Source organism: Miniopterus schreibersii (assembly GCF_964146895.1).
Source record: "Miniopterus schreibersii genome assembly, chromosome: 12".
NCBI classification, from domain to species: domain Eukaryota; kingdom Metazoa; phylum Chordata; class Mammalia; order Chiroptera; family Miniopteridae; genus Miniopterus; species Miniopterus schreibersii.
Window position 1 is genome coordinate 68,681,084 of NC_138112.1, and position 13,032 is coordinate 68,694,115.

At 57.2% G+C, this 13,032-nt stretch overlaps 1 protein-coding gene across 1 annotated transcript in view; it reads left to right on the top strand.

Moving 5' to 3' along the window:
* Positions 1-1,121: 1,121 nt before the first annotated feature.
* SLC22A12 (solute carrier family 22 member 12) overlaps positions 1,122-13,032 on the top strand; it is a gene marked incomplete at its 5' end in the record, with an annotated part of 31,133 nt that continues 19,222 nt past the window's right edge. The window contains 9 exon segments of the mRNA XM_081154914.1: positions 1,122-1,517; positions 2,519-2,622; positions 3,815-3,969; positions 4,076-4,244; positions 6,190-6,313; positions 7,973-8,088; positions 10,331-10,545; positions 11,515-11,623; positions 12,570-12,773. Coding sequence (XP_081011040.1) covers positions 1,122-1,517; positions 2,519-2,622; positions 3,815-3,969; positions 4,076-4,244; positions 6,190-6,313; positions 7,973-8,088; positions 10,331-10,545; positions 11,515-11,623; positions 12,570-12,773 — 1,592 coding nt within the window.

A 13,032-nucleotide genomic window follows, 5' to 3' on the forward strand; every position in this document is an offset into this window, starting at 1 on the left:
TTTGAATCGTGACTCCACTGTGTGACCTTGGGCCAGCTGTGGGCCCTCTCTGAGCCCGTTTCCTTGTCTGGGGGAATCAGCACCACCTTTCTCCTGGGATGCAATGAGGAGTGAATGAGAGGTGTGGATAGTGTGGTCAGCACAGAGCAGAGCGCACAGCAGCCCAGGTGAGGAGGCTGGCTTCCCCCCTCCGCACACCAAATAGGTTGGCCTGAGACAGGGGGTCAAGGAGGCGTGGCTTTATTCATTCCCCCAATCTGCTCCCTGCCCAGCTCCAGGGCCCACAGAGGGGCTTCTAAGGGACGCCAGGAAATTGTAGCCATGGTTTCCACCCTGGGGGAGCTTACAATCTAATTAAAGCAACCTGGAACCTCAAAATAGAAGCTTCCCAAAATAGTTCAGTCTGCGAGCTGGTCTCCCAGTGCTGCCTGGCAGGAGGTGCCAGGTAAGGAGAGATTGTGCACAGGCCTGGGTCCCCCTCCAGCTCGCAGGCACCCCCATTCCCATCCCTGCCGCCTCAAAGCCCAGCTAGGAGGGCCCTGCTCATCCCTACCTCTGTGCTTTAGCAAGACGGACTGAAATTGCCCAGCATGGGGGAAGGTTAGGCCAACAGTTGCCTGATTTAAAGAGCCACATGTGGAGGGTTCTGAAAGTTTGAGATTTAGGAATAGCTGAGCCACCCAGCGGGGAGCTGCTGAGGATGTTCCCCAGCGGAACCTGCCTTTCTCACCCAGGAGCCCACGTGGAGATTAAACTTTAACCGAGGCAGCAGCCCAGTTCATGTTTCCTCCACCGCTGTAACTCAGTAACATCGCCTCTTATTATTTTTTAAAAATCTACTTGACCTTTCACTCAGTGTTGGAGAGCCAAAGTGCTTCAGACACCACGGGCAGCCTGGATGCAGTGAGCTTTGTTCCCCAATGTCCCCTCTCCAGAGCGGTGGAGCATCCATGCAGCCACTCCTGGAAACAGGGTAAGGAGGGGCCTCTTTGAAGCATCGGGGCCATCCCAGGACTGACTTGACTGGTTGCTGGACAGGCGCCCAAGCCCACTGGGCCGTGCTCGAGGGCAGAAGAATCCCCCCCTGCCCAGACCTGCTGTGGGTGCCTGAAGCTCTGGCCATGGCATTCACGGAACTCCTGGAGCGAGCTGGGGGCGTGGGCCTCTTCCAGACCCTGCAGGTGCTCACTCTCCTCCTCGCTTCTGTCTTCTTACCCCCCCAAATACTGCTGGACAACTTCTCAGCTGCCACCCCGGGCCACCGCTGCTGGGCCCACATGCTGGACAATGGCTCTTTAATGGCCCCCTTAAACCTCACACCCAAGGCCCTCATGGTCATCTCCATCCCACTGGGCCCCAACCATAAGCCCCATCAGTGTCGCCGCTTCCGCCAACCACAGTGGCATCTCCTGGAGCCCAACGCCACGGCCACCAACTGGAGTGAGGCTGCCACGGAGCTGTGTGTGGATGGCTGGGTGTATGACCGCAGTGCCTTCGCCTCCACCATCGTGGCAGAGGTAAGGGCCCCCACCCCCACCCCTTTGCTTTCTTCTTTCCCGCCTTCCAGCGGCGGGGGGTGGGGTGGTGTCATATCACCTCCATCACCACAGTGAAATTATGTGCTACTCCCTCAGCTTGTGTCGCTGACTGCTCACGATGGCCCAGGTTCCAACGTGCGGCTAGGGTTCCAGGATGAACAGGGAGCCTTCCCGGATCTCACATTCTGCCAGGGATTCCGAATCAGACAATGTTTAAAGGAGTAATAACAGCGTAGCGAACCTTCGCCTTTTGCCCTCTGAGAGGAAGGCACTGTTCCAAACACTGTCCCTGCAGTCACAGTCTCGCTGTGATCTCATGGGTCGGGTCTTAGTATTGTCTCCATTTAATAAAGGACAAAACAGAAGCACAGAGAGGCTCAGCAGCTTGTCCCAGGACACACAGCTAAAGCGCACTGGGACCCAATTCAGTCTAGGCGGTTGGGGGCCAGAACCCGGGTTTCTGTCACTCTCCTTCCTGCCTCCAGTGTCCTACGTGAGCACAAAGAAGAAAAGCAGGTCCTGCGCGTAGGGAAGGGACAGGCAGGGGGGAAGGCTCTCTGAAGAGGGTACATTTGAGATGAGACCTGGACACAAGGGAAAGAGTCAGTCACAAGAAGGTGAGGGGTTCACCAGCAGCAGTAACAGTTAGAGCTGGAGCCTACAGTTTAACCCCTCCCACCACTGCCTCCCCCAGCCCCTCGTCCCCTCGGAGTGGCCGCCACACTGTCAGCCACAAGGCCCTGTCACAGTTGTGGCATGCAGTTGGCTGTGAGCAGAGAGTGGAGGCCGACGGCCAGCACACCCCTTCCACCTGTCCGCTGGCCCCAGGGACCTGGGGTCCCAACGTGGGTACCTGAACCCGTAGGACCCAGGCTGAGCGGGTGCTCCTGGCTGGGAACTCCTGACCCGGGCCTCCCTCTGCCGCTCTGTCTCCTGAGACCACGTCCCCTGAGCTGGGCTCGCACTGCCTTCTCTTCCAGTGGGGCCTGGTGTGCGACAAGCAGGGCCTGAAGCCTTTGGGCCAGGCTGTCTTCATGGCCGGGAACCTGCTGGGGTCCTTGGCCTGGGGCCTCCTCTCCTGCTGGTGAGTGCTCCTCCCTCCCACCTGGCTCCTTCAGGGCAGAATGAGCGTGGGGGGTGGGGGGGCAGAGGTACAGAAATGTCACGTGAGCGTCCATGTTCTCTAAGAGAGGGGGCTCCCTTGGTCCAGGGTCTGGCTATGGGTCCCAGGTTACCAGGGGGCAGCAATGTTCAAAACCCTGCAAGGTGAGAAAGCTCCCTGAACAGTTGCTCTCCATCCTTCAGCTATTGCATCAACCTTTATTGAGCACCTACTGTGTGCGAGATACTGCAGAGCCCCTGTCCTCAGGGAGCTAACAGTCTCCCGGGGAGAAAAAGGCCCCTCTTTTTGCCCCAGTCCAGCCCCTCCCACCAGCCTCCATCCTAGAAAACAGCCTCCACCCCATGGCGTACCCAAGAACCCTAGGAGCCAGCCCTGTTCTCCTTCCCTCACTCCCACATTCACAAACACCGCAGCCCACCCCCTCCTCCTGCACCTGTCCCCTTGCTCAGGCCTCCCAGGCCCCAGCCTCCAGCCATGCAGACAGGTGGGGAGCTGGCTGGCTGGCTTGTCCAGGGCCACGCGTGCTCAGCTTCCCGGCTACACTGTCCCCTCGCTCAGTGTCTTGATTTTCACAACAGCCCTACAAAGCATGTCATGGGGAATATCAGCATTTTACACGTGGGGAACTGCGGCCCAGAGACACTGAGTCATGTGTTCAAGGTCACCCAGGAGGGGCCGAGAGGGACTCAAACCCAGGCGTCTGCGGCCCAAGTCCATTCTTCTTTTTCTTTTTTAAAATAATTTTCACATTTCCTTTTTTTAAAAAATTGATTTTAGAGAGAGAGAAGAGAGAAGAGAGAGAGAGAGAAACATCGATTTGTTGCTCCACTTATTTATGCATCACTGGTTGATTCTTGCATGTGCCCTGACCTGCCATCAAACCTGCAACCTTGGCGTATCGGGATGATGCTCCAACCAGCTGAGCTGCCCGGCCAGGCCCCAAGGTCCGCCCCTGACCGTGAGGCTGTGCTGTCCCCTGAGAGCAAGCGGCTGCCGTTTTTATGACAAACGTGCTCTGCACATGCCCCTGGCTCTGGGGAGGATCTGCGGGCGCTGCCGCGGGCACAGTGCAGGCCCCAGGAGGCCCCGGCTTTCCTCCTCTATCCGGTCCCTAAGGCCCCTCTCGGCTGCGCTGTGCTTGCTCCCCAAACAGGTTTGGGCGGAAGCCGATGCTGAGCTGGTGCTGCCTGCAGGTGGCCGTGGCCAACACCGGTGCCATCTTCGCCCCCAATTTCCTCGTCTATTGCAGCCTCCGTTTTGTTTGCGCTTTTGGATTGGCCGGCATCATCCTGACCTCAACGGTGCTCAGTGAGTCACTGGCTCGGCCCACTTGCTGCCATGGGGTGGTGGGGAAGATGGGACTCAAGGCCACCACGCGTGGCTCTCACCTGCACGCGTTCGCATCGCCTTTCAGTGGTGGAGTGGACCACGACCCGCAGGCGGGCTGTCACCATGACGATCCTGGGCTGTGCCTACTGCACAGGCCAGATGCTCCTGGGGGGTCTGGCCTTCGCCCTGCGGGACTGGCGCACCCTCCATCTGGCAGTGTCAACGCCCTTCTTTGCCATCTTCCTGATATCCTGGTAGGTACAATGCAGGGCCTTGTCCCTTGGGGAGGGCATCGCTGAGCAGGAGGAGGACCCAGGGTGGGAGGGTGCCCCTCAACCCCAGCACTCTGGCTGGCCACAGGTTCCAAAATGCTGAGGGTCATGGAAAGGATCAATGTGAACAGAACCCTTGCTGGTGAGAGACAGTCTGGGGACTCAGAATTTCAGGGTGGGCATTTTGGCCAGAGGTCTGAGGGTCCCATCCAGCCCACTGGCCTCCCTCACATTGGCACCAGCCCCTACCCACCCAGCCTCACTTGCACATCACTTGCGGAGCCTGTGGGCATCCATGTCAGTGAGGACTGGCATCAGGTATGGAAATATATCATCATCATCATTATTTTGGTGCAACAAAAATCCCTGGGGTCTGCAAATACCTTCTAGGGTGGGGAAGAAGAGATGCCAGGGGTCAAACACAAATTCAGGTACCTACAAGTTCTCTTGTGCCCATGAGTCAGTGTGGAGCTCACCTGGGCCCAGGTGAGTCTATTCTGGGGTGTAGAGAGTCCTAAGGGCTCATTTATCTCTTCTCAAATATTTACTGCACTCCTGCCCATGCCAGACATGGTTTTAGGCACTGGGGACACATGAGCAAATAAAGCCACTGACCATATGGAGTTTTGTTGTATAGACAGGATCTATAGCAAGAAGGGAGAGAGCCCCTAATTACACTAATTAGGCAGGCCACCCTGGTCATGCTGATGGATGCGTCCTGGATGCTGGTGATAGCACCAGATGTGTACTAACACTTCTAATGAGGAAGATGATGTTATTACCAGCGTTTTCAGATGAGGGACACTGAGGCCCCAGAGAGGTTCAGTGACTTGCCCAAGGCCACACAGCTGGTGAGTGCCAGAGGCAGGATTTGAACCCAGGCAGGCTGATTCTTTTAACCACTGTCACTCTGGAAGTTTTTCTTAGCTCCTCTGACAACAAGGCTGAAGTACTGTTGGCTGGGAAAATTGTCCCTTTCACCAGGGAGACCCTTCTCCTTGCCCACCTGCCCTGAGGCTGGGAAGAAGCAGACTCATTTATAAAACCATTCTTTTCTGGCTGGGGCTGTTTTAAATGTGTGGGTTTTATTTTGTTTTTTATTTATTATTATTATTTTTAAAAATATATCTTTATTGATTCCAGAGAGAGGAAAGGAGAGGGAGAGAGAGAGAGAGAAACATCAATGATGAGAGAGTCATTGATCGAGCCCGCAACCCGGGCATGTGCCCTGACTGGGAATCGAACCCCGATCGCCTGGATCCTAGGTCGACGCTCAACCACTGAGACACGCCCAGCCAAGCTTATTTTGTTTTTTAAATTCAACATGATGTGCCCTGGCTGGTTTGGCTCAGTGGTTAGAGAGTCAGCCCGAGGACTGAAGGGTACTGGGTTTGATTCCATGTACCTTGGTTGCAGGCTCAATCCCTGGCCCTGGTCGGGGCGTGTGCAGGAGGCAACCAATCAGTGTCTCCCTCACATGGATATTTCTCTCTCTCCCTTCTGCTCTCTCTGAAAAGCAATGAAAAAAAAAAAATCCTCAGGTGGGGATTAAAAAAAGAAATTCAGCATGATGTAAGCTTTCTGCCATAGAAATAACCCCAGGGAAAAAAAAGAAATGGCCCCAGAATCACCCCATGCCCAGGCAGCCTGTGTGCTGGCTATTTGCAGTGCTCAGATGGGCAGGATCCTGGCAGCCAGGAAGCCAGATGGGGTGCCCTGGGGGAAAGAGGTGGTCTGGCATTGGGACTCATCTGAAACCATCAGGGACGTGTCTCCCAGCCTGGCATTAGCAGTGCAGAGGGCGATGTGGCTGCCTTCTGCTCATTCCCATGGTAGTAGGAGGGTCTGCTGCCCACTGGACCTGGGGGGAGTGCCCAGCAGGCATGAAGAAAGCAAAGACCCAGCCAGGTACCTGCTTCTTTAACAGGTGGCTGCCAGAATCTGCACGATGGCTAATTATTACCGGCAAAGCAGACCAAGCACTTCAGGAACTCAGAAAGGTGGCCAGGATAAACGGCCACAGGGAGGCCAAAAAGACACTGACCATGGAGGTGAGATGCTGCTGTTTGTGACCCAGAGTGTGGGACATGTCTGGGAAAGGACACCCACCGATGTATTATCACCAACTTCACCACTGCCCAGTCTACCACCACTACTATTGCCACCACCATCACCACCATCACCACCATCACCATCATCACCATCATCACCACCATCATCACCACCACCATCACATCACCACCATTATCACCATCATCACCATCATCACCACCATCATCATCACCACCATCACCATCACCATCATCACCATCATCACCACCATCACCATCACCATCATCACCACCATCACCACCATCACCACCATCACCATTATCACCATCACCACCATCACCACCATCACCATCACCACCATCACCATCACCATCATCACCACCATCACCACCATCACCACCATCACCATTATCACCATCACCATCATCACCATCATCACCACCATTATCACCATCACCACCATCACCATCACCATCATCACCACCATCACCACCATCACCATCATCACCATCACCATCATCACCACCATCACCATCATCACCACCATCACCATCATCAGCATCATCACCACCATCATCATCACCATCACCATCACCACCACCACCACTGCCACCATCATCCCCATCCCCATCGCCGCCATTGTTACCTCCATCATCACCACCGCTACCACCTCCACTACACCCACCATCACCACCACTGTCATCCACAAACACAACCACCATCAATCACTGCCAACAATAATAACAACACCACGAATATCAACAGCATCATCAACAGCACTGCAACTATCCGCACTCCCACCATCCCCTTCTCCATCCCCATCGTCTCCTCTACCAGCAGCCTCGGCGATGGACTTCACCTTCGTCACCACTAGCACCACCAGTATCATTACTAACATCCGCACGAGCATCTCTACAAAACACCACCAACACCATCGCCACTACCATCACCATCGCCTTCACCACCATCATTACCTTACTATCACCATCACCACCACCAGTAACAGTGCAACTGTCGCCGACAACATGCTCACATCACCGCCTTATTATTTACCGTGTTAATACACATATATTGCACTCACCCCATGGGGCTTCTCAGTGTATTTGGGAAACAGGATGTTGCTATTTGAAAGTAGCCATTTCAAGGAAGTAGGTGTGGGAGATATGCGACCAGACATTAGAGGAGGCAAAGTGTCCTGCAGTGGGAAAATCAGGGAAGGCTTCCAGGAGGAGGCAAGCTAGAGCTGACCCGGACTGAACTGAGTACAGGGCAGGCAGGGCCCAGAGGTGCAGGAGGAGACTAGACAGGCACTTGGGGCACAGTGAGGAGCCAGTGTGGCTGGAGCGGGCATGCCCTGATGCCAGCCCTGATGACTGAGGGCTGGTGAGGCTTTGTGTAGTAGCTGCCAAGAGCATCCTGTAGCCCCAGCCCAGAGGGCAGAGCTGGGACACACGGCTCTTGGGTAGGGGGGCCACGTCTGCAGAAGCAGCTCAGCCAAGAGGCAGAGAAAGCCCTTTCTGGCCCCATCCCGCCCGCTCCCCTCGGGCTCTCGTTTCTGGTCGTCAAGGCCAGGCTCCCCATCACTCCGGACACGGTTCCCGGGCTCGGGCTGGGGCAAGGCCGCTGCCCTGAACTCACTATGCTCTGCTCTCCCGGAGGCGCTGATGTCCTGCGTGGAGGAGGAGGCGGCCTCTGCGGAGGCGCGCCGGTCGCTGCTGGATCTGTTCCAGGTGCCCACGCTCCGCCGGAGAAGCTGCTGCCTGATGGTGGTGAAGTACGCCCCCTCCCCCCTCCGGGACAGAGCCACAGAGAGCGCACCCACCCGCCGCTTGGGGTGCTTTCTGGCTGGGAGGGGCAGCTCCGCAGGAGGCAGCGGTCCTGGCGGGCAGGAGAGAGCAGCGTGTAGCTGTGGTCTGGAGGCCGGCTCCGCAGGAGGTCAGCTGGACGGGCGGCCAGGGCCAGGCCGAGAGCGCAGGGCAGAGGGAGGGCCCAGGCCCAGTGGTGGCTGGAATGGACCCCTGCTTGTCAGCACTGTCACCCCAACAGCTCACTCCTAGAGGGCTGCGTGCCTGGGGCCACCTACTGACCCCTCTGAGCAACCCTGTGAGACCAGTTCATTCATACCCCCACTTACCGATGGGGACAGTGGGGTCCAGAGAGGCAAGTAACTGCCCAAGATGACAGCAGGCATTTGAACTGAGACTGAGCTATCTCCTCTCTCAGACGTCACCTTGCAGGCCCTACATGGAGCATGGAATCCTCTCCCCACCCCAGGAGGCCCTGTCTCGGTGCCCAAGGGCACCTGGGACCAGACGAAGAAAAGAAAAGTCCCTTTAATAAAACCAATGAGGCCTTGGCCCATTTGGCTCAGTGGTTAGCGGCCCGTTTGGCCCTCGGACTGAAGGGTCCTGGGTTTGATTCCAGCCAAGGGCATGTACTTGGTTGCAGGCTCCGCCTGGTTCTGGTCAGGGCGTGTGTGGGAGGAACCAGTTGGTGTCTCTCTCACATCTATGTCTCTCTCTCTCTCTCCCCCTTCCACTCTTTCTGAAAAGCAGTGGAAAAAAAGCTTCAGGTGAGGATTTAAAAAAACACAGGAAAAAACCAATGCAGTTAAAGTGACTTCTAGGAGCATATTGAAAAGTGAGGGGCTTATCCTGAAATAAAACTGAAGATGATGAAAACGTTTATTTTACGCTATATTTAACCACACATGGGTTATAATGGCAAACACTTGCTGCATCTTAGAACAGAGCATGGATCAACTGCTTTTTTCTGGTTTAAATTTCTTTCTGACAAATTAGGAGCGGCCCCCCTGCCAGAAGTCCAGGGTCATTCTTTCAACTGCCTCCCAGCCTCCCCCAGGGGCCCCTCTGCATCCTTCCTTATTCAAGTCACAGGCTGGAAAGCAGCTCTCCCTGCTTTTCCTGTCTTTGGCTGTTAACAGGGAGGCGGGAGGTTCTGGGCTGAGGCTCTAGACCCTCGTGTCAGCCACAGCGCGTGCGAGCCCCCGCGTCACCCTCACAAACTCAGGCAATGCTGCCGCAGCGGCCGGAATTGCAGCCGTACCTGCAGCTGTGGCGGCAAAGGCCGTGGGCACAGCCTTCAGGTGACACAGCAGGGAGGGCTGGGGTGAGTGTCCAGGTGAAACAGGACAGATCTGAAAAGTGGCCAAGAGTAAGTTCACATCGTGGATCCAAATTCAATCTCCAAACTGGGGAATTCAGCGCCTGTAAGTTCAGAGCCCGTGGCAGGGGCCCTTCCCCCCACCACCCCAAGCAGACTGAGGTTAGTTAGCCAGCAGGGATCAACTGGGGGAGGAGAAGGAGTAGGCAGGGGACAAGCCCTGGGACATGTTCACAGCAAGGCTCCAGCCCACCCCTGGGAGCAGGGAGCTGGGAGCTGGGAGCAGGGAGCTGGGAGCTGGGAGCTGGGAGCTGGGAGCTGGGAGGCCCTTCTGAGTTGTCCCTCTGTCCGTGTAGACCTGTCATGGATGCTCTCCCCAGCTGAGGGGCGGCACCCCCAAATAGACTTCCATCCTGAAGGTGGGCCCAGCCCCGCCTCCCCCACAGACTTCAATCTCTCCTGAATTCCATCTTTGAAGACAGAAATGGGCTACCAGAGGGGTGGAGACCTCTCTGGTTAATAGAGCTGGAGCCAAGTCCTGGTTCCAGAAACAGCCAGAGGATGCTGGAGCCAGAGGAGGGAGCAGCTCAGCGTGACCCCAGAGTCCCCGTCCACCTGAGCCGGTCAAGCTTCCCATCTGATTGTGGTCAGGAGCCCAACGAGGCCCCTACCCCCAGGCCAGCCAAGAGTGGATAAGGCCACCTCCCTCCCCACCCTTTCCTCAGACAGCCTGACCCTGTGGAGACAAGTCCTGCATTTGACAGGGTTCTTGGGCTCTCGCAGTGACAAGCTCATGATGGGCTGCACCCTCCCAGGCCAGTCGGGTGTCAGGCGCTGCTGCAGGGGGCCTCTCTCTGCAGGGCAGGGACCCGACCTCTGGCTTTGCCCTGCAGCTTCTCCCACATGATCTCCTACTACGGGCTGGTCTTGGACCTGCAGAACCTGGGGAGTGACATCTTCCTCCTCCAGGTCCTCTTCGGAGCCGTGGACTTCCTGGGCCGGGCCACCAACAACTGCTTGCTCAGGTTCTTTGGCCGCCGCGTGGTCCTGGCCAGCTCCCAGACCATAGGTGGCCTCTCCATCCTGGCCAACATGCTGGTCCCACGAGGTGAGCCAGGGCAGGGGCAGAGCGGAGCCGCTGACCGCCTGGGTCCTTGCTTCCCTGCCCCCCACACCGCACTCCACCCACTCCCGACCCGGCCCCAAGGCTGGTGGGTCCCTCATCCCAGCTCTGCCCAGGTCCATCACCCTTACAGCCTTTGCGGCACCATCTCAGGAACCCAATCCCCGAGTGGCCCTGCCCATTTTCCTAAGGAAGTTGAGGTTCAGAGCGGTGAAGTCACGAACCCAAGATCACTCAGCTGGCGAGAGCCAGAGCCAGGGCCCGGGCCAGACTTCAGGGCCGGAGGCTGGAGCCTGCAGCGGGAGATGGGCCGGGGAGCTGGGACGGGCCTTGGGCTGCTGGAAGGCAGGCAGGGCAGGCACAGAGCCAGATGTGTGTGGCATTTTCCTCTCAAAAGCTGTGCAGAGCTTTTGAGGGCCTGTCTTCCTCTTGTTTCTGAATGAGGCTGCAGCGCCCTAGAAAGCCTCTCCAGGTCCCTTTTGTTGCTCAAGGAGGGAGGTTGGGGGAGGGGCAGGGATGCTGGAGTGTGCCCTGGGCCTCCGCTTCCTGGCAAGGATCCTGCTATTCACCCGTGGTTCCTTGAGAACCTCAGGAACCCCACAGGTAGGCTGGGGGACAGTGAGAAGGATCCTGGGTACCTGGGCACCCCGGGGCTGCTGCTGCAGGCCTGGGACCCCCGCATGGCCACACCGTAGGAAGCAGGCCTCCGGTGCTACCAGCAGCTGCCCAGCCATGCTCACCATCCCAGACCTGGCTGGGGTCTTGCCTTGCACCCCCACCCCCCAACCTGCCATGATGTCAGCCTCCCCTGAATCCCTGCCTGCCCCTGAGCGACCTGGCCTTGCCGGGACCTGCTTTCAGCCCAGAGAAGCCTGCGTTAGGACCCAGACCTCCGCTGCAGGCTGGCTGGGCACCCTCTTGGGCAGACCCGGTCTCATCCTCTCCTCTGCCCAGACCTGCAGGCCCTGCGTGTCACCTTCGCCGTCCTGGGAAAGGGGTGCTTTGGCGTGTGCTTGACCTGCTTCTCCGTCTACAAGTCTGAAGTCTTCCCAACCTCACTACGGTAGGCTGCACCAGACCAGGGGGTGGGCGACAAAGGGACACCCTGGGAGGGTCCAAGGGTGCACAGCAGAGGGCACCCAGCTGCCAACATGGAGCTGAGGACACGGCCCAGCTTCCTTCCCCTGGAGGCCATCCTCAGCCCGGGCCTCCCAGAGCAGCTTCTCCCGAGAGCCCTGACTGGGAGGCAGCTGCACAGGAGGCCCCAGTGGGCCTCTAGGCCTGTGATTGGGAACCGCCCTGAGCCACAGAGCCGTCTGTTCAGGTAGAATCTCGTAGGAACCCTGGTAAGGAGACCAAGAGCTGCCCTGGTATAGTGGGGATCCCTACTTGCCCCTTACTGCCCCTCCCAGACTCACCTCTTCAGAAACCAAGGGCTCCATGGGACACAGATAGAAAATCAGTGGTCTCACGCGAGACCACCCCCACATTGAGCAATTGGGTAAACTGAGGCTTAAGGACTCAGTATCAAAGGACTTCCTGAATGGACGGGCAAGAGTGGACCTCAGTTCCCCCGACTCCTAGCCCAGTGCTTTCCCTCACTCATGGCGCCCACTTCCTCACTTGTCCATACTTTCATTCATTTATTTGATGCGCATTTATTGATTTTGTCGATATTATATAGAAAGCTCAATCTGACAACTCAGTGGCCTAGCAGGAGCCCTGAGGCAAGCGTCCAAATTACTTAAGACCAGAGTGGAGTGGGCCCTGGAGTTCCCAGGCAGGACACTGGAGGTTCCCAGGAAGCAGAGACCCCCTCTGGATGGAAAAATCTAGGTGGGCTCCATGGAGGAGGCGACATTAGAGGACACCTTGAGGAGGGCAATTCCTTTAGCCCAGTTTTTTCTCCCCTGGCATCTCCTGGCCCAGCCAAATGCCCCCCTTTGGTAAAGCTCCCCCCCTAAAGTGCCAGCTATGACCAGGGTTTGGGCCACGTCCTCTGCTCACAGGGTGATGGCAGATGGCTTCCTGCAGTCAGTAGGTCGGCTGGGGGCTGTGATGGGCCCCCTGATCATGATGACCCGTCAGGCCCTGCCCCTGCTGCCCCCTGTCTCCTGCGGTGTCATCCTTGTCGCCTCCAGCCTTGTCCTGCCCTTCCTCCCGGAGACGCGGGGACTTCCACTACCTGACACCATCCAGGACCTGGAGAACCAGTGAGTGACTCCTGGCCACCTGGGAGTGGGACTGGGCTTCATCTCGCACCAGGACCTTGCTGGGTGAGGCTGCAGAGATAGCAGCCCACGGGTCAGGGAGCCGACCTGGGTAGAGAGGGCAGGACCTGGGCTGGGCTTGTCATCTGGATGACACTAGCAGCTAGTTTGCTGAGTGACACCACATTCAGGGCAGCAGCACAGAAGGGGGTGAGGCTTGTGTTTCTGAAACCGTTTAATCTTGACAACGACCCTGCTAGGG